This window comes from Rhinatrema bivittatum, chromosome 2 (assembly GCF_901001135.1).
Source record: "Rhinatrema bivittatum chromosome 2, aRhiBiv1.1, whole genome shotgun sequence".
NCBI lineage: Eukaryota > Metazoa > Chordata > Amphibia > Gymnophiona > Rhinatrematidae > Rhinatrema > Rhinatrema bivittatum.
In genome coordinates, this window is record NC_042616.1 from 144,130,788 (window position 1) to 144,154,171 (window position 23,384).

At 48.8% G+C, this 23,384-nt stretch overlaps 1 protein-coding gene across 3 annotated transcripts in view; it reads right to left on the reverse strand.

The window, feature by feature from the left end:
* Positions 1-23,384, reverse strand: part of ARMC3 (armadillo repeat containing 3) — a 641,613-nt gene that overhangs the window by 537,721 nt on the left and 80,508 nt on the right. For all 3 annotated transcript variants that reach the window (XM_029588706.1, XM_029588705.1, XM_029588707.1), the window contains exon 2: positions 23,235-23,283. In XM_029588706.1, coding sequence (XP_029444566.1) covers positions 23,235-23,282 — 48 coding nt within the window. In that variant the 5' untranslated portion in view covers position 23,283. The remainder of the gene's footprint in view (positions 1-23,234; positions 23,284-23,384) is intronic.

A 23,384-nucleotide genomic window follows, 5' to 3' on the forward strand; every position in this document is an offset into this window, starting at 1 on the left:
CTGAGCTACTGTTTTCTGTAAACAGAGCAACCTTTGTATGTGAAGCCATCAGCTGGTATGCTCCAGGGTGTGATATACAGAATCATAAAAACTGTTAAAACGATTTTGCATTTCTGGGAGAGGTGCAGGTGATGTGACATTTTCCTATCAGTGGGATGCCCAAGTCATTTGGGGGTGATAAGGCCATAGATAGGCTCTCTGAGATATAGAAGCTTCTGTACAACAGTCCTTTACAACATGGTTACTAGCTAGTGATAGGGGCTTGGAGGTTGGCTCTGTGTCTGTGGTTTGGGTGTGGGTTTGCTCTAATAGCAAGCCATCAAGGGCCACAATGCTGCCCCAAATCTATGGGTCTTGGTTGGATAGGGGCATTGATTTTTCTTAGTAAGATTTTTATGAGTTGTTTCTAACACCCTCTAGAGTTCAATGCTAGGCCTGTGAGTACATTACAAGCAGTGCTTCATGACAGTGCTGCCCATGACACAAGGAACAGGCAAGGATGAAGTAAACATGCATGTGTTATATGCGCCAGCCACGGAAGGCCGCAGCCAGCCCCGCTTACCACTTTCGCAGGCCACTAAATGAACTGCCTCCAGCGGCAGTCCCCGGCTCCGTCTTCGTGGCTCAACACCACTAGCCGATGCCACCTACAGCCCTTCCAGGTTGCGCCATGTCTAGGCGCACAGCCATGCTCCTGGATACTTTTAAAGGGCCAGCACTGATTGAAGCAGCCCAGCCCCTTGGATGACGTCAGGAGCCTGGAACTATTTATTGGAGCCTCCTCTTCATGTTCCTCGACTTGGCAATGAGTCTGCTTCACTTCGGTGAGGTCTTCTGTGCTTCATTGGTGCCATGGTTCCTGTTCCTGCTTTCAGCGTCCTGTTCCTGCCTTCCAAGTCCTGGTCCTACCTTCCGAGTCCTGTCCCTGTCCCGGTTCCTATCCTCTGGTCCCTCCGGATGGATATTCTGGCTTCTGACCTCGGACTGGCTTTTGATGATTCTTCTGGCTTTGGACCTCGGACTGGCTTTTGGTGACTCTTCAGGCTTCTGACCTCAGACTGGCTTTCAGTGATTCTTCTGGCTTCGAACCTCGGACTGGATTTCGGTGATTCTCCTGGCTCCTACCTTGGACTGGCTATAAGTGATCCTCTGGCTCCTGATCTTGGACTGACTTCGGAGTATTCTTCCAGTTGCTATTCTGTAGTCTTCACAGGGGCCCTCCTAAGACCAGCTGGCCCCTGCACCCAAGGGCTCAACCTGCGGGGAACAGGGTTGGTATTGGCGAAGCTCCAGCCAGCCCCTGCAACAGCTCGGACTAGCCTTCCAACAGTGGGGACCTGTTGGCTTCGCCCTCTCAGGTAGCGCCAACTCCACCTCGGACAAGGGGTCCACATTCTTGCCAGTAAACAACAGCTTGCCAAGTCCATGGATCCAGTGGAGGCCTCTGCCCTCCAAGCCATTCCGGGCCTAGCTCAAAGGATTCTTGAGCAGCAGAAGGCCCTGGAGATGCTCGCCACTGCAGTGGAGAATTTAAACCGGTGTTTGGACTCCGCAGCTCCCATTGTCTCTACCCAACCGCCGATGCCTACCATCTCACTTCCGGCACCGGTTGGCTGCCCGGTGATCCCTCTACCTGCTCCTCCCTGCTTCGCTGAAGATCCACAGGCCTGTAGGGGCTTCATTAATCAGTGCAGTATGCACTTTTGTCTACAACCTACTCTCTTCCCAGAAGACATCATGAAGACTACGTACATTTTGTCCCTTCTTGATGGGAAAGCTCTGGCCTGGGCATCCCCCCTCTGGGAACATTTTGATCCAGTCCTGCGTGACCTAGATGGCTTCTTGACTCTCTTCTGCACTGCATTCGAAGACCCTACCAGGCAGGCGGCCTCCGGGACGAGTCTTCTCCACTTGGGCCAATGTTCTCGGACTCTATCGGAATTTTTAATCGAGTTCTGAACCTTGTCCTCTGAGCTGCCATTTTTCTGGAAGGCCTAAATCCTTGAATCAAGGATGAGCTCACAGCCTGCGAGCTACCAGGATCATTAGATGCCTTGATTGAGTTGACCGGGCACATTAACCGGCCTCCAAGAATGCTCCCGGGAGGTTCAATTCTCCAAAAAAATCTACTGCCAGCTTCAGACGCCCCCGGCGTTCACCTTCACCCACTGAGGCCACTACTGCCTCTGGGACATCCAGCGAAGAACCCATGCAACTGGGCCATGGGAAACTCTCGACCAAGGAACACCTTCAACGTCGGCAGTCTGGCCTCTGCTCTAGCGGGGAGGCAGGCCACCTCCTAGCTACTTGTCCCATGAGGCCGGGAAACTCCCGTACCTAGGCTCTGCAGGAGGACTCATCCTAGGTCTCACTTCGCCTTCTCCTCCACTCACCATACCCATATCCCTCACATGAGGCGATCAGATATTCCATACTTTAGCCCTGGTGGACTCTGGGGCTGGAGGTAACTTCATTATGAAACCACTGGTCACCCGTGCCCCTGGTGCTACTCCATCCAAGGGGATCCTTTGCCCAGTCACATAACTTTGTCTACCGACCCACTCATAGTCTGGACTGATGTACTCCATGTCGAGCATCTCTCCTTCCATGTTCTGGACCGTGCCATACACCCTGTTGTCCTTGGGCTACTTTGGCTTCAGAAACACTCTCCGAGTTTTGATTGGTCCAAGATGCAGCTCTCCAGCTGGGGTCCTGCATGCCACTCCAGGTGTTTAGATCTAGTAACGCCTCTCTGTTGCGCCACCTTGGCTACCTGCCTCCCTGACTTACCGCCACAGTACGCTGCCTTCGCCGATGTCTTCTCCAAAGACACCGCAGACACACTGCCTCCGCACCGCACCTTCAATTGTGCCATCAATCTGCAACCAAAATCAGAGCCTCCTCGCAGGCATATCTACTCATTATCCCCAGCCGAGACTAAAGCCATCTCAGAATATATCTGCGAAAATCTCAACAAGGGCTTCATATGCCGCTCTACGTCTTCGGCGGGGGCAGGATTCTTTTTCGTTGGGAAGAAGGATGATAGCCTCTGACCATGTATTGATTACCGAAGCTTAAATTTATTTATTTATTTAAAATCTTTTCTATACTATCACTAAGTTATATACCATCGCAATGGTTTACATGTAAGCACATAAATTAAAGGAGATGAATGCATACAATAGTACATTCTAACAGGTGCCAAATACGTTCAGTTACAATATATCATAAAAGACAATCGATTGTTTAGTGATGTAGGTCCTGACCATGTGTACCTGTAAGGTACTACTCACAGGTAAAATTCACAGTCTGTGTTTTACTATTACTTTAGTTGTGAAATAGTTATTAGTATCATCGTGCACATTTTGAGAATAGTGCTGTGTGCTGGTGCTCTTCTACCTATTCCTATATATTTCTATTCTCCGATCTCTTTAGAAAATGCTTTTTAAAAAGCCATGTTTTTAAGCTTTTCTTAAAGGTTTTAAGATCTCTTTGTAATCTGATCTCTAGAGGCATTGTTTTCCATAGTGTAGGGTCTGCTAAAGATAAGGCCCTTTCTCTCACTTGGGTTAATCTCGCTGTCTTTACTGAAGGAATGGTTAAGAGTGCTTTGTTTGCTGATCGAAGGTTTCTATGTGGGATGTGTACTAGTAATCCTGTGTTTAGCCAGTCTGCTTTTTCATCATGTATTAGCTTATGTATGGTACATAAGGCTTTGTATTTTATTCTGTGTTCTTTGGGTAGCCAATGTAATTCCGCTAGAGTTTCAGTTATATGGTCCCTCCTTTTTCCAGTTAGTATTCTTGCTGCTGTGTTCTGTATATTTGAAGTGGTCTTAATGTTGTATTTGGGAGTCCTAGTAAAAGTGCATTGCAGTAGTCAGTGCTGGAAAAAACTAGTGCCTGAAGTACTGTTCTGAAATGAGCCGGCGTTAGTAGTGGTTTTAGTCTTCTGAGGATCATGAGTTTTGCATAGCCTTCTTTTACTTTTAGCAATATGTGCTGTTTTAGATTGATTTCTGGGTCCATTGTTATTCCAAGATTTTGTTCTTTTTCAGCTAGTTCAATTTTCTGGTTGTTTTGAGTATTATTGGAGTTTGAATGATTTCAATATTTTTTCGCTCTGTGTAGAAATTCTGTTTTTTAAATGTTAATCACCAGTTCCATTCGGCTTAGCAGTTGTTTTATAATGTCTTGGTACATGTTAGCTAGGTTTCATGTTCTTTCTATTGTGTCATCAATTGGAAGAATTAGTTGAATATCATCTGCATAAATGTAATGTATGATTCCCAGTTCTGCTAGCAGATGGCATAAAGGCACCATGCATATGTTAAAGAGGGTTGCAGACAGGGCTGATCCCTGTGGTACTCCTGTTTCGAGATTGACTTTTTCTGATAATACGTTGTTGATCTGAACTTGAAAGAACCTATTGTTTAGATAAGAATTGAACCAGTTTATTGTTTGCTGTGTAATCCAATTTCTTCTAGTCTTTTTAGTGGTATTTATAGAGATGTGAATCGGAACCGGAATCGGTTCGGTTCCGGTTCCAATTCAAATCGTTCATTTTTTTTCGTCCGGCCGATCGGGTTTTTTTTATTGGCTGCGCCCGATCCAATAAACAAAAAACCCACCCTGACCCTTTAAAACTGCTCCCTTAGCCTCCACCACCCCCCAACCCCCCCAAAAAAACCATTTTAAAACTACCCGGTGGTCCAGCGGGGGTCCCGGGAGTGTTCTCTCACACTCGGGCTGTCGGCCGATCAACAAAAAACCCACCCTGACCCTTTAACCTCCACCACCCTCCCGACCCCCCCCCCCCCAAAAAAAAACATTTTAAAATTACCTGGTGGTCCAGTGGGCCCCGGGAGTGATCTCCCGCTCTCAGGCTGTCGGCTGCCACTAATAAAAATGGCGCAGATGGCCCTTTGCCCTTACCATGTGACAGGGTAACCGTGCCATTGGCTGGCCCCTGTCACAAGGTAGGAGCACTGGACAGCCGGCGCCATCTTTAAAAGTGCCTATGTTCCTAATCTCCAAAGACTCCCTTCTGTCTAAGATGTTATCACAGGTACGGAGATCGTGAGTTATTATTGCAGATTGCAGATAGGAACTGGTACTCACTCCACGAGGGCCCATGTTCCTAAAACCCTTCAAAACTTTCTTCTATCTCAGAAGCTATTGCATACCTATATCTGGTACATTACTATTTCATATTGCAAATAGAAACCGGTACTCACTCCATGAGGGTCCATGTTCCTAAACCCTTCACAGACTCTCTTCTATTTCAGAAGCTATCACATACCTATACCTTGTGAATTACTATTACAGATTACAGATGGGAACCGGTACTCGCTCCATGAGGGCCTATGTTCCTAAAACCCTCCAAAGACTCTCTTCTTTCCAAAAGCCAGCTCATACACAGATATTGTAAGTTCTTATTCCAGACTGCATATAGGAACCAGTACTCGCCTACGGCTCCCGTTCCTAAATATACTGAAGACTCTCTGTTGCATAGAAGCCATTACTGATATCTACAATTGTGAGTGTATCATCTGCTACTGGTTATGTATCCTAAGGGTGTGCATTCGTTTTGAACGGATTTTCAATCCACAACTTATTTTTTTCAAACTTAAAAAAAAGGGGGGATGCGCAACGCATCGCGACTTCCAACGTATTCAACATATTTCTGTGGAATACGTTGAACCGCGAGGTGCGCGCTTTTCCTCGCCGCCATTAGCTGTGAGCTCGGAGCCCCGGATTACCACAAAATGGTGGCGCCCCTGTGGTAACCATGCCAACCTGTCTGACCCTTTCCTGTGAGTCGCAGTGACTCACAGGAAAGGGTCGGACAGGTCGGCATGGATACCGGAACGCAGCCTATCCGCGTTCACGTTTTCAGAGCAGCACTGAATGCAGTGAATTGCGCTGTCATTCAGTGCTCTCTGAGGATTTTACTGATGAGCCAGCAGTATATAAAGAGCAGCACGAGGAGCCAGCACTTATTTCCAGCGATTCTGTGGGGAGGTGGGGGGTGGCAGGCGGCAGGCAGGCAGAAGCAGAAGCAGAACTGATAGAGAACACAGAACAGATACTAGGCTAAGCTTAGGCTAGCAAAGGAAAGAAAAATATTCCTTGTCTTGCTTTAGTGCCAGAAGTCAGCAACAGTCACTAGTATTCCTGTTTCTTTCAAGCAGTCTAGTGGTCTAGTCAGCTAGCACTGACCACTATTTACCATTGAGGGTGTTGGACTGGCTTGGAGAGAGATTATTTTCAATGTCATCCATGTTTCTGGAGAGACAAAAATTCCTGCTTTATTAAATTCCAATTACTTAGTCTGACAGTGGGCAGTGGGCATTTTTAACAGACTGAACATTGTTCTTGAGTGGGTCTGTTCATTTGGGCATTTTAAACAGACTGAACATTGTTCTTGAGTGAGTCTGTTCATTTGGGCATTTTAAACAGACTGAACATTGTCCTTGAGTGGGTCTGTGCTGGGAAGTGCCCGGGCCGGAGTACTCAGCCTCTTTTCTGCTTACAAGCAAGCTAGTTCTGTGTGCACTGCACACACATGAGTGCACTGCCAGGCAGGCTGTGAGACAGTGGGCAGTGGGCATTTTTAACAGACTGAACATTGTTCTTGAGTGGGTCTGTTCATTTGGGCATTTTAAACAGATTGAACATTGTCCTTGAGTGGGTCTGTGCTGGGAAGTGCCCGGGCCGGAGTACTCAGCCTCTTTTCTGCTTACAAGCAAGCTAGTTCTGTGTGCACTGCACACACATGAGTGCACTGCCAGGCAGGCTGTGAGACAGTGGGCAGTGGGCATTTTTTTTTTAATTTTTTTTTTTATGCATTTTCAACTACATTTAAGTAAACATTCTTACTTCCAGAAAAACTGAGGTTCACATAGTATATATCTTTTAACAAATTACAGAAAGAAAAAAGGAAAAAATATTATATCATGAATTAACTCAAAATTTCATTATTCCATACAAATTCTTAATCTATGTGTCTCGACTATAAAGGTAATTAGGAATAAGGTGAGACAAAGGAAAACAAAATGGGAGTACTTATTGCGAAAGTAATTCAGTTTGCTGCGTGTCCGAACTTTACTAAACTATGCGCCTTCGGGATTAGATGTTGATTACAGAGGGTATAGTTATATTCCTAGCATTGATAAAGGATTTTAACTGCTCAGGAATGAAAAAGATGAAAGATTCATCCTTCGATCTAACCATGCACTTGCATGGATATCTTAATTGAAAAACATAACCCAATGTTGTTACTTGTACTTTCAACTTTAAGAATTCTCTCCGTCTCTCCTGAGTAACTCGAGTAAAGTCAGGATAAATCCTGACTTGTTGGGACAGGAAATTAATTGAGATATTTTTGAAGTATCTCTGCATAATCTGGCTTAAATCAGCCTCATTGAAGTAAGTTACTACTAAGGTTCCACGTTCGAGGATTTCTTCAGTTGAATTTTCAAGAAACTGTGTTAAGTTTTCTAAGGCCTCTGACTGAATTTGGTTATTTCTAGAATTAATCATTACTGGTAGGAAATTCAATTTATTTACTACAGGAATATTTCGTTCATCAAATTTTAAAACTTCCATCATATATTTTTTTAAGTCACAAGAAAATCCTGTCCTAAAACATTGGGGAAATTAAGCATTCGTAAATTCAGTCTCCTATTATAATTTTCAAGATTCTATCCTCCTATTCATATAATTATAGTCTTTAATAATTTTCAAAACACAGTCCGAGTTCTTAGCCACCGAAGTTTCCACTTTCTCAATCTGTTGTTTCATTTCGATAGGTTGTTTTTCCACCTTTTCCTTCAAGAGATTAACTTTTTCTTTTAGGTGTTTTAACTCTGCCCCCTGTTTCTTATGGCACTGACCGAGGTCCACCATTAGGTCCCACAACGCGTCAAGCGTTACCACTTCAGGTTTAGAAGGTATATGGTAAGACTCACCCAGTTCCATTTGGGCAATGTCTTCTCTCTCTGTTGCTTTCCCCAGGGTTCCGGCAGCCCCAGCCTGCGCTTCATAATCGCCGTCTGGTGTCGTAGTCAGGAAACCAGTCCCTGCTCTTTCTCCGTTCAGCTCCTCTGAGCATGGCTGTACGCTGCTTGACCCGGGCAAGTCCTCTCTCTGGCCCCCACCATCCGGGATCGCACGTCCGACGTCATCTTTCGGCATCCCGGGCAAGGGAGAGGAGCCAGTCAGTCCCGGGGCCTGATGTGGTTGAAGGCACGGAGGGCTCAGAGTAACCTCCCCTGGTAATTCCCTCGCTCCCTCGGGGGAAATTACAGCGGGGATTTCGCTCTCCTCTTGGCTCGGAGTCAATCGGTAAGCTGTTATCAGTTTCTGATTTGAGGGCATGGCGGCTTCGGAGGGGTATAGGCGCACCCTGCCCTTCCTTTTTGCAGGCATCTTCAAGAAATTTTCCCCCAGTACTGAGAGCGTTCCTCTGATCGACCTCACGCAGCGGCCATCTTGCTCACCAGGCAGTGGGCATTTTTAACAGACTGAACATTGTCCTTGAGTGGGTCTGTGCATCTGGGCATTTTAAACAGACTGAACATAGTCCTTGAGTGGGTCTGTGCATCTGGGCATTTTAAACAGACTGAACATTATTATTGTGGGACAGTGGGCAGTGTTACCACTCAGTGACATAAAATCCATAATGTCAGGGAAAGAGAGATGCAAGCCACTTATTGGGACTGGCAGCAGAGGCACCGCAAAAGACACTAGTGCAACACCACCAGTACAGCTAAAAAGGCAACTGTCACAATCTAAACTCTTTGTAGGGGATGGCAGTTCCATGGCAAAAAAACCGAAATCGGACCAGGATACTTCGCCATCGCCACCACTTGTTTCTGGCCCTGTAGTTTTGGAGGAGAGGGAAGGGGAGGCAGAGTCATGCCCAACAAAATTTAGACACCCAACAGCAGCAGGGGGACAGAAGTCTCGACTAAGACTTAGCGGTCACAAGGTAGCGCTGGCACTGTTAGCTTCTGATTCAGAAGAAGAATCTTCTTGGGTGGGATTCTCATCAGAAACGGAAGAAGTAATAGCTGACGAATCTTTCGTAGAATCAGTTAGTCCTGTCTTAGCCTCCACCTCCAGAATTGTGCAGCAGGGGCCCGGGAGAGATTACAGTGATATCGAGGAGGAGGAAGAGCTGTCAGAAGGGAGACAGAGGGTGACTGGTGCCCCTCTGGCATTGCTTCTCAGGGTGCACCCACTAGAACCTCAACTCCAGTGCCAGCATCCACCCCAAAGGTGTCACAGAGAGGAGGATCACAAAAGAAATCTCCGATCTGGAAACATTTTAAAGTGACAGAAGACCCGCGTTATGCTCGGTGTAATTACTGTGCCAGGGATATTAGCAGAGGCAAGCAAATGGACATCTATCAAATTTTGGCATGAACCATCATATGAAGAGGCAACACCCAACAAGATTACTGCCATCTGGGGATGGTGGCAGTTTCAGTCGGGGGACCCCTTCCAAGCAGTGTGCAGTGGTAGGAAAGCAGCAGAGTCAGCCCACGCCCTCATACCCTTCTAGCAGTCAAGCGGCAGGCCAGCAACCCGCTGACATGTGGCAGAAGCGACAATCCACCATGGAGGAAATGGGGTGGAGTGCGGTAACGCTATCCCGGGGTAGGAGGCAGGCAGCCTCAAAAGTTGTAACCAGGAGCATTGGGGAAATGATTGCCCTTGATGACCAGCCCTTGCAGCTAGTGCAGAATGTGGGTTTCAAGCGTTTCTTGAAGGTTGTACTTCCAAATTACAAAATCCCGTGCAGAACCACATTTAGTAGAAAGGTCATCCCCAGCCTGTACAAGCAGTGTCGCAGTCGCTTGCAAGCACTGCTAGGTAAGGCAGACGGAAGAGAGCATTTCACCTGCGATATCTGGACCGCCATGAATGCTGCACACTCTTACCTCTCTCTGACAGCACACTGGTGGGACATGGCAGAGGCAGGGGCAGCCAGCAGCTCTATTACTGAAGAAGTATCAGGGTGGAGGTGGGCTTTACTGCACACCCACCTGACGGACCAGGCCCATACCGCTGCCAATATTCTAGCATGCATCAGAAAGATGCTGGAGGGCTGGCAACTACACCAGCGAGACAGGAAAACGCGGGCAGGGTTTTTTGTCACAGACAATAGATGTGAATCATGTGATCGATCGTCTTAACGATCGATTTTGGCTGGGGGGGGAGGGAATCTGATCGTCGCTTTTTTTTTTTTTTTAAATCGTTTAAATCATAAATCGGGGGAGGGCGAGAAAACTGGCATACTAAAACAACCCTAAAACCCACCCCGACCCTTTAAAATAAATCCCCCACCCCCCCGAACCCCCCCAAAATGTTTTAAATTACCTGGGGTCCAGTGGGGGCGTCCTGCTGTGATCTTCCACTCTCGGGCCACAGCTGCGTTAATAGAAATGGCGCCATTTTGGTTCCTGTCCCCCGATGTCACGAGCGCAGATCGCTCCCGGACTCCCGCTGGACCCCCAGGGACTTTTGGCCAGCTTGGGGGGCCTCCTGACCCCCACAAGACTTGCCAAAAGTCCAGCGGGGGTCCGGGAGCGACCTCCTGCACTCGCCGTATTGCAAAATGGCGCCGGCCGTATGGCCGTATTGCCGTATTGCAAAATGGCGCCGGCCGTATGGCCGTATGGACGGCGCCATTTTGCAATACGGCAATACGATTCGAGTGCAGGAGGTCGCTCCCGGACCCCCGCTGGACTTTTGGCAAGTCTTGTGGGGGTCAGAAGGCCCCCCCAAGCTGGCCAAAAGTCCCTGGGGGTCCAGCGGGGGTCCGGGAGCGATCTCCTGCGCTCGTGATGTCGGGGGACAGGAACCAAAATGGTGCCAGTGCTACCTTTGCCCTGTCATATGACAGGGCAAAGGTAGCACCGGCGCCATTTCTATTAATGCACCCATGGCCCGAGAGTGGAAGATCACACCGGGACCCCCCCACTGGACCCCAGGTAATTTAAGACATTTTGGGGGGGTTCGGGAGGGTGGGGGATTTATTTTAAAGGGTCGGGGTGGGTTTTAGGGTTGTTTTAGTGTGCCGGTTTTCCCGCCCTCCCCCGATTTACAATTTACACGATTTAAAAAAAAAAAAACAAAACCGCGACGATCCGATTTCCTCCCCCCCCCAGCCAAATCGATCGTTAAGACGATCGATCACACGATTCACATCTCTATTAAATATGGTGGTATCAACTATTATTTCTTAATATTTATTAAATTTAAAGTAGTTACAAGAATTACTTCTTGACCAGAATCAGCAATTAACCAGAAAGAATAAAGTAATTCTTTAAAATTTTAGGAAAAATTATTCACTGCATTAAGTCCATAAAATAGGGGGAATCAACTACACCACTTCCACAAAAGAAGAAATTATTAAAGAAAAACAGAAAGCTAAATAACATGACAATGAGTGTAAGCAGGCATGTTATAAATGACACACCCTCAACTATCTAGGGGCCTGAAGGCTAACAGGTGTGACCTTATCAGGGAGGAAGCTGGAAAGCTGATGGTGCTCAAAGAAAACAAACCTGACACCTTGGTAATTAATTATACACTTACATGGATAATTCAAATAAAAAAGAATCCCAATTGCAACATTTTAGTTGCATAAAAAAAATAACCCTCTCTTTTGCTACATTGGGAAAAACCCTAATTTTAGAATTATAGAACTGCGCTTCTCTATACCTAAGGAAAAACGTTAAAACCAATTCTGTATCTGATTCTAAAGCAAAATTCATAAGAAATTGCTTCCACATCTGTTTTCATTAATAATGCTGAGACAAAACAACTATCAAAAGACAGTCCAGGAAGTTAAGACCTTTCAAATACTGGGCTGACCTTCTGACTAATTGGCAAATAATATATCATGTATATAGGTGGCAATGATTCAGAGGGTATAGACAGGACTACATAAATGTAATGGCAAAAAGCCATTATAGCTGATACAAAGTCTTTTTAGAAAAATTAATAAAATGCAAACCACATTTTCCAACTTCTTCACTTTCTTGTGCAAGGCCAAGTTATCTTTTATATTGGCCCTCTGTTCTTCCAGTTTCATGCACTTTTGTTCCACATTAGTAACTCAAATCCCATATTATTTAAGTCCAGTTTCAAAACCTCATGATTCCTATGACTGCATAGTTGCAAAATCTGTCCTGAAAGAGACTTCCCTAATGCTAACAGAGTCTTCCAAAGTTCATCCAGTGTAACAGTTGGGGGCTTTTTAAGTTTTAAAATCTCTTCTGTAGAATAAGAAAGTTTTAATATACCTGGTGTTGTGATTGTCCAATCCGAAAGTGGATCCTTGGGCCGACCGTCACGGAGTGACGAACGGGAGGCAGAACTCGATGGAACCGTAGGATCTTCACCTGGAAACCCGTGACCCCTCCAGAGGAGCTGTGGAGGCCCGGGTTGCTAGGACTTAGGGGTCTTCGCCCTGGAAGCCCGAGATCCCCCCGGGAGGAGCCCGTAGGGACCCGGACCGCTGGGACTTAGGTGAAGGCTAGGAGGATCCAGGAAGGAATACGAACCAGAGTCTGGCAGGCGGCAAGCAGGGGAGTAGAAGTCACGGCTGAAGTCAAGGCAAGGCGGCAAGCAGGAGAGTAGAAGTCACGGCTGAAGTCAAGGCAGGCGGCAAGCAGGAGAGTAGAAGTCACGAGCTGAAGTCAAGGCAGGCGGCAAGCAGGCAAAGTTCAGGAACCAGGCAGGCAGGCAGAACCGGAGTCAGGCAGGCAGAGATCTGGAACCAGGCAGGCAGGCAGGCGAAACCAGAATCAGGCAGGCAGAGATCAGGAACCAGGCAGGCAGGCAGGCGAAACCAGAGTCAGGCAGGCAGAGATCAGGAACCAGGCAGGCGATCCGACGGCAACTAGCACTCCGAAGAGAGACCTCGTTGCAAGGCAAGTTGGAGTTTCCAGATCCCCGGTTTAAATACCCCGCTCAGCGTCTGACGTCGGAGGAGGCGTGTCTGCACATCCGGGTGCAGACGCCTCAAAACGCGCCCCTTCGCGCGCGCGCGTTCCCCTGCCGAGGGGAGGAGTCTCTGGCAGCGTCTCCACGAGGAGACGCTGCTGCCACGCAGCCCTGGAGGCCAGGAACCCGGCGGTTCGCGGCGCCGCGGAGCCAGGTAAGAGCCCGGTCACTAGGCTAGTGACCGGGATCACAACAGTACCCCCCCCTTTACGCCCCCTCCGTAGAGGGCCGGGCTTCCCAGGATTGTCCAAATGGAATTGAGTCAACAAAGACTTATCCAGGATGTTCCGTGCAGGTTCCCAGGAGTCCTCCTCAGGGCCACAGCCCTCCCAGGCCAACAGATACTCCCAGCGACGATTGTGAAAACGGACATCCCGCACCTCTTGTACCTGATAGACTGGATCTCCAGGAACTGAAGCTGAGACATCATCAAGCGTGAGATGATGATAACGGGAATGCACCACCGGTTTGAGGAGAGACACATGGAACACATTATGAACGTGTAGCGAAGACGGAAGTCGAAGCCTGTAGGACACCAATCCAACACGTTCCGCCACAGGAAATGGACCGCAGAATTTAGGAGCCAACTTGCGAGAATAACCTGGAAGGTGTAGATTCTTGGTGCTTAGCCATACCTTAGTACCAGGCAGTAATGTTGGAGCAGGACGTCGATGACGATTCGCTGTTATACGAGCTTTCTGCGCTGCAGACGAGAGTCGATGTTGAAGCGTAGTCCAAAGATGATGGAATTGAGTAGCCACAGTCTGAGCCGCAGGAGAAGCGACCTCCACGGGGATCGGAACAGGAGGTCGGAGATGACGACCAAAGACTGTTTGAAAAGGCGATTGGCCAGTGACTGAATGTTCATGATTATTATATGCGAATTCAGCCCAAGGCAGCAATGCAACCCAATTATCTTTCTTCTCAGAAATGAAACTGCGGAGGTAGACCTTGAAGGTCCGATTTATTCTCTCAGTTTGACCATTACTTTGGGGGTGAAAAGCTGTAGAGAGATTCAATTGAACCCCAAATTTTTTACAGAGCGCTCGCCAATAGCGAGCTGTAAACTGGGGTCCACGGTCGGAAACTATGCTTTGGGGAAGACCATGGACTCGAAAGATGTGTTGTATAAAGAGATTCGCCAACTCAGGTGCTGTGGGAAGTTTATTCAGAGGGACCAAATGTACCATTTTAGAAAAACGGTCCACGATGACCCAAATTACAGTCTTTCCCTCGGAAGGAGGCAAATCTACCACAAAGTCAGTGGCAATATGAGTCCACGGTTCTGTGGCAATTGGCAAAGGTTGCAGAAGACCCCAGGGTTTCCCAGAAAGCGGCTTCTGTCTGGCACATATGGGGCAGGATGCCACATATCCCTGTACATCCTGTCGTACCCGAGGCCACCAGTAGAACCGATTTAAGAGAGTGAGAGTTCTTAACCGGCCAGCATGACCTCCAGTAAGTGAGTCGTGAGCCCACTCTAGAACCTTTCTTCGGGCTCGTCGCGGTATTACCACTCTTCCTTGTGCAGATATACTGGTGCTGGCGAGAGAGATTCTGGCCGGATCAATGATGTACTGAGGAGAGTCATCCTTTTCCTCGAGGATGGTATTCCGGGACAGAGCATCGGCCCGAATGTTCTTAGAGGCTGGTCGGTATTTGAGAAGGAAATCGAATCGGCTAAAGAACAAGGACCACCTTGCTTGTCTGGGATTGAGGCGTTGAGCCTGAGCGAGGAACTCTAAGTTTTTATGGTCGGTGTAGACTGTGATTTGATGCTGAGCTCCCTCTAGCCACTGCCTCCATGCCTCGAACGCCAACTTGATGGCGAGAAGCTCTTTATCGCCAATTCCGTAATTGCCTTCCGCAGGAGTGAATTTCTTAGAGAAATATGAACATGGTAGTAATGTCCCCGAGCTAGAGTGCTGCGATAGCACTGCTCCTACTGCCACACTGGACGCATCTACTTCCACCACGAAGGGACGTGACGGGTCAGGGTGACGTAAGCAAGTGTCCAAAAGAAAAGCGTCTTTTAAATCTAGGAATGCTTTACAGGCTTCCGTAGTCCAGTGACGAGCATCTGCTCCCTTTCTTGTTAAGGCTGTTAACGGTGCCACTAGCCGGGAGTATCCTGGAATAAAATGCCTGTAAAAGTTTGCGAAGCCCAGAAAGCATTGCAGTGCTTTTAATCCTGCAGGCTGAGGCCATTTCCTAATGGCAGAAACCTTCTCTGGATCCATGCTGAATCCCGTGGCAGAAACGATATACCCTAAGAAGGGCAAGGAGCTTTGTTCAAAAAGACATTTTTCAAGCTTGGCGAAGAGGTGCTGATCTCGGAGGATCTGGAGAACTTGCTGGACCTGTTGACGATGAGTATCCAGATCTCGCGAGAAGATGAGGACGTCATCCAGGTAAACTATGACACACGTGTTTAGCAGATCTCTCAGGATTTCATTCATAAGATGCTGGAAAACGGCGGGAGCATTACATAAGCCGAAAGGCATAACCAAATATTCATAGTGCCCGTCCCGGGTGTTGAAGGCCGTTTTCCATTCGTCTCCGGGACGGATGCGCACTAAGTTGTAGGCCCCCCTTAAGTCCAGCTTAGTGAAAACCCGAGCCCCTTGGAGTCTGTCCAACAATTCTGGAATTAGTGGTAACGGGTAGCGGTTCTTCTTGGTGATACTATTTAAGCCTCGGTAGTCGATGCAGGGACGTAGTGACCCGTCCTTTTTGGCCACAAAAAAGAACCCTGCCCCCGCGGACGACTTGGACTGTCGTATAAATCCTTTAGCGAGATTTTCTTTAATATATTCAGACATGGCTTTAGTCTCAGGTTGGGACAAGGGATATACCCTGCCCCGAGGTGGTGTTGTGCCAGGAAGCAGTTCAATGGCACAGTCGAAAGGACGGTGTTGAGGCAGTAACTCCGCCTTCTCTTTAGAGAAGACGTCGGCGTAGCTGCTGTACGCTGCCGGGAGTAAAGGCCCGACATGTGCCAAGGTAACAGGTGGAAATACTGGGGTCGTGATGCAAGACTGAAGACATTGTGGGCTCCATTGAGCAATTTGTAAATCATCCCAGCGGATTATAGGAGAATGTTGCTGTAACCAAGGCAAGCCAAGAACTACAGGATGTACGGATTTATCCAAAACGAGTAAGGAGATCGACTCCCTGTGAAATAGACCGGTCTGGAGTGTAATTGGGTCTGTAACCCTAGAAATACTTCCGGGCAATGGGGTTCTTTGAATGGAGGTGACTCGCAATGGAGGTTCACGGGGTCGTGTGGTTATTTGTAGACATTCCACCAGGGCGCGAGTAATGAAGTTTCCCCCGGCCCCTGAGTCAATCAAAGCCCGTGTGTCGAAGGAACCTCCAGGATAAATTAAGGTTACAGGTACAGAACATTGAGGAGCAGCATTAAGACAGCCCAGGAGACACTCCTCCCTCACTCCTAGGCGTGAGCGTTTCCCGGTCGTTCTTTACAATGAGACAGGAAATGTCCTTTCCCACCGCAATACAAACACAGTCCTAGTGTCCGTCGGCGGCGTTTCTCTTCCTCAGTCAGAGAGGACCTTCCCAGCTGCATAGGCTCATCGGCGGAAGACTCCGCGGAAGCTCCCGTGGACCGGGGAGCCGGGTTAAAGGGTCTGGAGAAAGCGGGCGCTAGGGGCGACATCCGCCGTGGCGGGCGTACCTCTTTGGCTCTTTGCTGCAATCGCAGATCAATGCGTCCAGCGAGCGCTATAAGCGCGTTGAGGTCTTCAGGAAGATCACGAGCAGCTAGTACGTCCTTAATCCGACCTGCTACCCCTTCAAGGAAAATCCCCCGAAGGGCATCATCACGCCACCCTACCTCGAGGGCCAGGGTACGAAATTCCAAAGCGTACTCCGCCAAGGAGCGTGACCCCTGGCGAATTTGCAAAAGCTCCGAAGTTGCAGAAGTTTGGCGAGCGGGTTCGTCAAAAGCGGCCCGGAAATCAGCCACAAACAGATCCAGATTAGATAGAGCAACGTCATTCTTCTCCCACATAGGCGATGCCCAATGTAATGCCTTGCCATCCAGCAAGGAGAAGATGTAGGCCACCTTAACAGCGTCAGTAGGAAACTGGTTCGGAAGCAAGGCGAACCGTACATAGCATTGATTGAGAAATCCACGGCAAGCCTTGGCATCCCCAGCATATCGGGAAGGAGCAGGCAGCTGAGTAGGAGTCTGGAACGTGACTACCGGAGCCGGTACTGGGACCGGAGCCAATGCAGGGGGTTCGTGGTCCATTCGCGTAGCCATGCGCTCTACCGTAGCTACTAATGAATCCAACACCTGCTGCTGTTGTACCAGGCGTTGAGCTAGGCCCGGAATGGCCTGGAGACCAGCGAGATCTGCCGGATCCATGGCCTTGCAAACTGTTGTGATTATCCAATCCGAAAGTGGATCCTTGGGCCGACCGTCACGGAGTGACGAACGGGAGGCAGAACTCGATGGAACCGTAGGATCTTCACCTGGAAACCCGTGACCCCTCCAGAGGAGCTGTGGAGGCCCGGGTTGCTAGGACTTAGGGGTCTTCGCCCTGGAAGCCCGAGATCCCCCCGGGAGGAGCCCGTAGGGACCCGGACCGCTGGGACTTAGGTGAAGGCTAGGAGGATCCAGGAAGGAATACGAACCGGAGTCTGGCAGGCGGCAAGCAGGGGAGTAGAAGTCACGGCTGAAGTCAAGGCAGGCGGCAAGCAGGAGAGTAGAAGTCACGGGCTGAAGTCAAGGCAGGCGGCAAGCAGGCAAAGTTCAGGAACCAGGCAGGCAGGCAGAACCGGAGTCAGGCAGGCAGAGATCTGGAACCAGGCAGGCAGGCAGGCGAAACCAGAATCAGGCAGGCAGAGATCAGGAACCACGCAGGCAGGCAGGCGAAACCAGAGTCAGGCAGGCAGAGATCAGGAACCAGGCAGGCGATCCGACGGCAACTAGCACTCCGAAGAGAGACCTCGTTGCAAGGCAAGTTGGAGTTTCCAGATCCCCGGTTTAAATACCCCGCTCAGCGTCTGACGTCGGAGGAGGCGTGTCTGCACATCCGGGTGCAGACGCCTCAAAACGCGCGCGTTCCCCTGCCGAGGGGAGGAGTCTCTGGCAGCGTCTCCACGAGGAGACGCCGCTGCCACGCGGCCCTGGAGGCCAGGAACCCGGCGGTTCGCGGCGCCGCGGAGCCAGGTAAGAGCCCGGTCACTAGGCTAGTGACCGGGATCACAACACTGGGAGCCGCAGACAACCCAAAGTGGAGTACTCTGTATTGGTAATGTCTGTGCTTGTGGTGAAAGCAAAGGTAACGCCAGGAAGAGGGGTGCATTGGAATGTGAGTGTATGCATCCTTCAGATCGATGGAACACATCCAGTCGTTGGGTTGTAAGAGTGGTAGGATTGACTTCAGGGATACCATTTTGAATTTTTCCTTCACTAGGAATTTGTTGAGTTCCCGTAGATCTAATATGGGTCGTAGGCCTCCTGATTTCTTGGGAATCAGGAAGTATGGGGAGTAGAAACCTTGATTGTGAAGGTTTTTGGGGAGGAGTGCAATGGCCTTTGATTGGCAAAGGTGAATAATCTCCTGCTGTAGTTGTGGTTGGGTTCTTACCTGCTTTGGATTGGTGAATTGTGGCAGGTTTGGTTTTGAGTGGAAATGTAACTGATATCCCTGACGTACAATGTCCAGAACCCATTGATCTGACGTTATGTGTTCCCACATGTGTAGACATGACTGGATTCTTCCTGGCGGTGGTGAGGGATGTGGTGGTGGCTTCAGTTTCAAAAAGACTGAGTCGGCTTAGCTGCCGTCGGTTGCTGTTGAGTTTGTTGGCGTTGCGCTCTCGGTTTGCCTCTACGTGGAAGCTGAGATGGTTGTTGGTGACTCTGTTGTCTTTGGTAGGTTGGATAAGGTTGTGTACGGAAACCTTGATAAGATCGGTAAGGCCTACGCCCATATGACGCCCTGCGAGAGTAAGGGTAAAAGCGTTTGGGAGCTTGATAAGGCTGATGGGTCTGTAACGATTGGACCGCTAGTGCCTCGTCTTTAAGCTTTCCTACCGTTTCTTGCAATTTTGTGCCAAATAGGTGATCCCCTGTGCAAGGGAGATTGGCTAGCTTCTCATGCACATCGTCCCTAATAGAGCTGGAGCGGAGCCACGCTGTCCTCCTCGCCGCTATAGCTGTCGCCGATACCCTCGAGGAAGTCTCCATGCCCTCGTATACTGATCTAAGTAGATGTCGGGAACATTCCTCCATATCGTGTAATGTTTGGGGCAGTTCTTCCCTTGTTGTTGAAAGTAATCCTTTTGTGGCTTGTACGCACTCGTACAAATACTGCACCATATAAAATTGGTGGTGCATGATACGTGTAGTAAGCATAGCGTTCTGGTAGATTTTCCTACCTATTTCATCCAAGTATTTATGATCCTTGTTAGGAGGATAGGTGGCATGGAGTTTTTGTTTCCGAAATCTCTGCAACGCTGATTCTACAACTACCGATTTGTGTGGTAGTTGTGAGAGGGTATAAGGAATATCCTTCCTGATCCGAAATTTGAGATCTGGTTTCCTGGAGACCGCTTGTACTGATTGGGGTGTCTCCCAAGATTTCAGGAGGAGGCGATGAAGAAGATCATGTGGAGGAAGTGTGGTAGGTTCTCCTGGCACATCGAATATCTTCAACAAACCCAGAGTTTCTGCTCTGGGGTCCGGTTCCTTCTGAATCTGTAGTTGGAGGATGTTTCCCATTTTCTCTAAAAAGCGAGGATATGAGAGGTCCTCTGGTGGAGAATATGGTTCTTGCTGACCTTCCGGAACATCGGAGGGGTACCCCGTTGAAGAAGCGGGGGATTCTGAATGGAATCGATAGTGCTCCGGTGAGTTGGAGCGCGTTGGAGAGGGCAGCGGAGTTAGTTCCCCAGGAGAGGTTGGTGTGTCTCCTGCGTCCGCCCTTGGTGGTGAAGTTTTCTGTATAGAGTTTGTATTCGTGGGTTCTTTATCCAGTATGAATGACGACTGTAAGGTACTAAAGAAGCCTTCCAACGATTGTGACAGTTGCCAGAAAGCATCCTTGGAGGCCTGTGGCAGAACTGATCTTTGTTGCTTATCTACTGGTTCGTTATGGTCTCTAGTTGAACTAGACTTCTTAGATGGAGAAGAAGCCTGCGAGGATGTCAGGTAGATAGGTGATTTTGAATGTCTTGAATGGGAGATCCCCGATGATCTTGAGGTTGAAGGACTGATTTCTAACCTCTCTCTTCGTCTATAGTGAGATTCACCTGCATGCCTGTCATGTCTTCTTTTTGAGGCAGATGATTTGCGAGGTGGGTCTCGTTCCCAATGAGAGGAGGTTGTCCTTCTATCTGAGGAGTGCTCTGAAGACCTGCGTGTACGTTTAGGTGATCTCTCGCCGAGCTGTGTGCTGCTCGATAAGGAGTAGAGCTCTGGTCGTCTGCCAGTACGTTCCGTAATGAAGGAGCCTTCTGGGTGTGATAGCTTCCTAGTTGGTGCTATCTTGTGTTTGTAGGACGATTCTGTGTTTGGTCGTCCCGTGGATTGTGGTCGGGAATGCGGCGCGGTAGTCACCTTTGGTGGTTTCCGCGTCTTGTCAGATGCACTCTGCGCCGACCTCGGCGCCGTCTTTGGTGCCGTTGTTTCAGGCGTCTCTCTCGGCGCCGATGGCTCTGGCGCTTCTCTCGGCGCCGATGGCTCCGGCGTCTCCCTAGACGCCGATGGCTCTGGCTGCCCTCTCGGCGCCGATGGCTCTGGCTGCCCACTCGGCGCCGATGGTCTTCTAGGTACCGTTGATGGCGGTGCCAGTTTTGCGGTTTTTGGATCCGGCGCAAAGAGCGGTGGTTCCCGCGCCGTATAGGTAGCTGTTTTCGGCGCCGTCTTGTGTTTGCGGTCTTTGTGACGAGAAGATATCGTTTTTGAATGTGTCGATACCTGCTTCGTGTGACTTTGTGGTACGGGCGCCTTGGGGTATGGCGCCGTACTGCTATGTTGTTTCGGCGCCGTTTGTGACCTCATTGGAGACGGCGCCGTTGTCGGCGTCAGTGCGCCCTCCGAGGACTCAGACGCCATTTTGCATCTTTTTGTTGGCGGTCAATCCTTCTGAAGATGTAAGTCTCGTTGCGAGTCCTTGTTGGAGTTATTCGACGCCCCTCTGCGGTCGGGGAGAACAGAGCCCTGTTTCCCTTGTACCTGTTTTTCCTTTGGGCGTGAGGAGTCGGAAGATGCCGTTCTGGGCATTGAATATTTTAATTGCTTCACCGGGCCCGGTGAAGAGTGAACTTCCGAGGGGTCCGAGGTGCTTAAAAGTTCCTGCAGACGATAGGCCCTTTGGCGTTTGGCTCTCGGGGACATCTTTTTACAAAAATCGCAGTTGGGTACATCATGGCTACCGCCGAGGCAGCGGTAACATCGGTCATGGCCATCCGTGACCGACATCACCTTACCACAGCGGCAGCGTTTGAAACCCGATTTAGACATTGAGGAGACTGTCAGCTCCGCATGCTATCTCGCGCGCGGAAAGAACAGACTGAGGAGAATCTGTACTGCCTGCGCGGGAAACCACGCGCAGCCGCAGAGGGTACAAAACTCTATCCTCTGCTTTATCAAGCTCCGCCTCCCGGACCTGATTGACAGATCCCTGGGACAGCATGGCTAATTCATCCCTGCTATCGACGGGAAACTACTTACGCGCTGACTTCATAGTGCATTCCCTGCCCATGCCCCACCCAGATCATGTCCATGCCCCACCCCTTTTCAGAAAACTTTTTTTATGCACATACCAGGAGATGTGTGCATGGCCATGGGTCTTTTAAAATCCACGCGGTGTGCGCGGGTCCAAATCACACACTTATGTCCCAATTTTGGCGTGGACAAAAGAAAATCGACCAGTTAAGGTGCACACTACTAATTCCAAAGGAAGCCTTAGTTAGGGGCCATTAGATGAGAACTATCACTGCAATGGTAGAGCTAGATGGGAGGGAGAATAAAAATGAAGGAAAACACCCAAGTATTTGAGAATGAAGGCCCAGGTCATCATATCACCAGTATATCCCCGCCACCACCATCAAACCCCTTCAGATTCTACAAAACTCCATGGCCAGAGTCATAACCGGTACGCGTAAAAGAGACCACATCACCCCCATACTAATGAACCTACATTGGTTGCCCATCTCCTTCCGCTCACAATACAAAACCCTCACCATCCTTCACAACGCCCTACATAAACACAACCACACCTGGCTCGATGAAATGCCTCATTACCGCTCCTCCAACCGCCCCTCAAGAACAACCCATACAGGCACTCTCCACATCCCATCCCTCAAAGCAGCACACTCAACTTACACCAGAGGGAGAGCCTTCTCTGTCGCTGGCCCCACCCTCTGGAACTCCCTCCCCACCCTCCTACGCCAAGAGACATCCTTTCACAAATTTAAGAAAGGAGTCAAGACATGGCTCTTCCGACAGGCCTACCCCGACACAAACCAAACTTAATATCCCCTCTAGCCCCCCTGCTCTACCTTATACTCCTTGCTCCCCCCCCCCCTTCCCAGGTCCTCCCTCTGAAGAAATTTTTTACCCCAGTGAATACCGCCTGCTTCAACTCTTCCATAATCCTACTTAGTTAAGTGATTCCATGTACATTAGCCATCTGTACATAGTATCCCTCTTTTCTGCCTTTCTCTCCCCTTATTTCTTCAAACAAGCCTTTCTCCCCCTCCCTTCCTTCCCCTTTCTCTCCCCTATTTCTTCAATCTATACCTTTTTCCCTTCCTTATCCCCCTTTTCCCACCCCCTCCTACTTTCTACCCCTTACCCTCCCTCCCCCCCTCGCCCTACCCCCCTGCCTACCCTCCCCCCCCCCTCTCCCTCACCTACCCTCTTTCAACCTCCACTCCTCGTTTTCTTCAACATTGTTTATTTTGTTGTATTTTTGCTTTTTGGTTTTTCTGTTTGTTGCTTCTCGTTTTAGTAACATCCTATTTTCAATGTCATATTGTTATATTGTTATACTGTATCTCCTGAGTTCTTTGTAAACCGGCATGATGTGCTTCACGAATGTCGGTAAATAAAAGTTAATAATTAAATAAATAATCACATTCCAATTGAATAAGAAATATGAGATAACTGCCCCAAAAAATAGCTACAGACTACATATTATTATTGTGCCATACACTATGCCATAAACTTACCACATCTTTTGGAGGTACTTCCAAATCCTTTTTATTCTTTTTAACCATTCTAAAAAAAAAAAAAAAAAACATGAACAAATGTATAAAACTCATAAAGAAATAACTCAAATATGTTATATCCTTTTAAACTCTTGTCAGTGGCTCTATTTC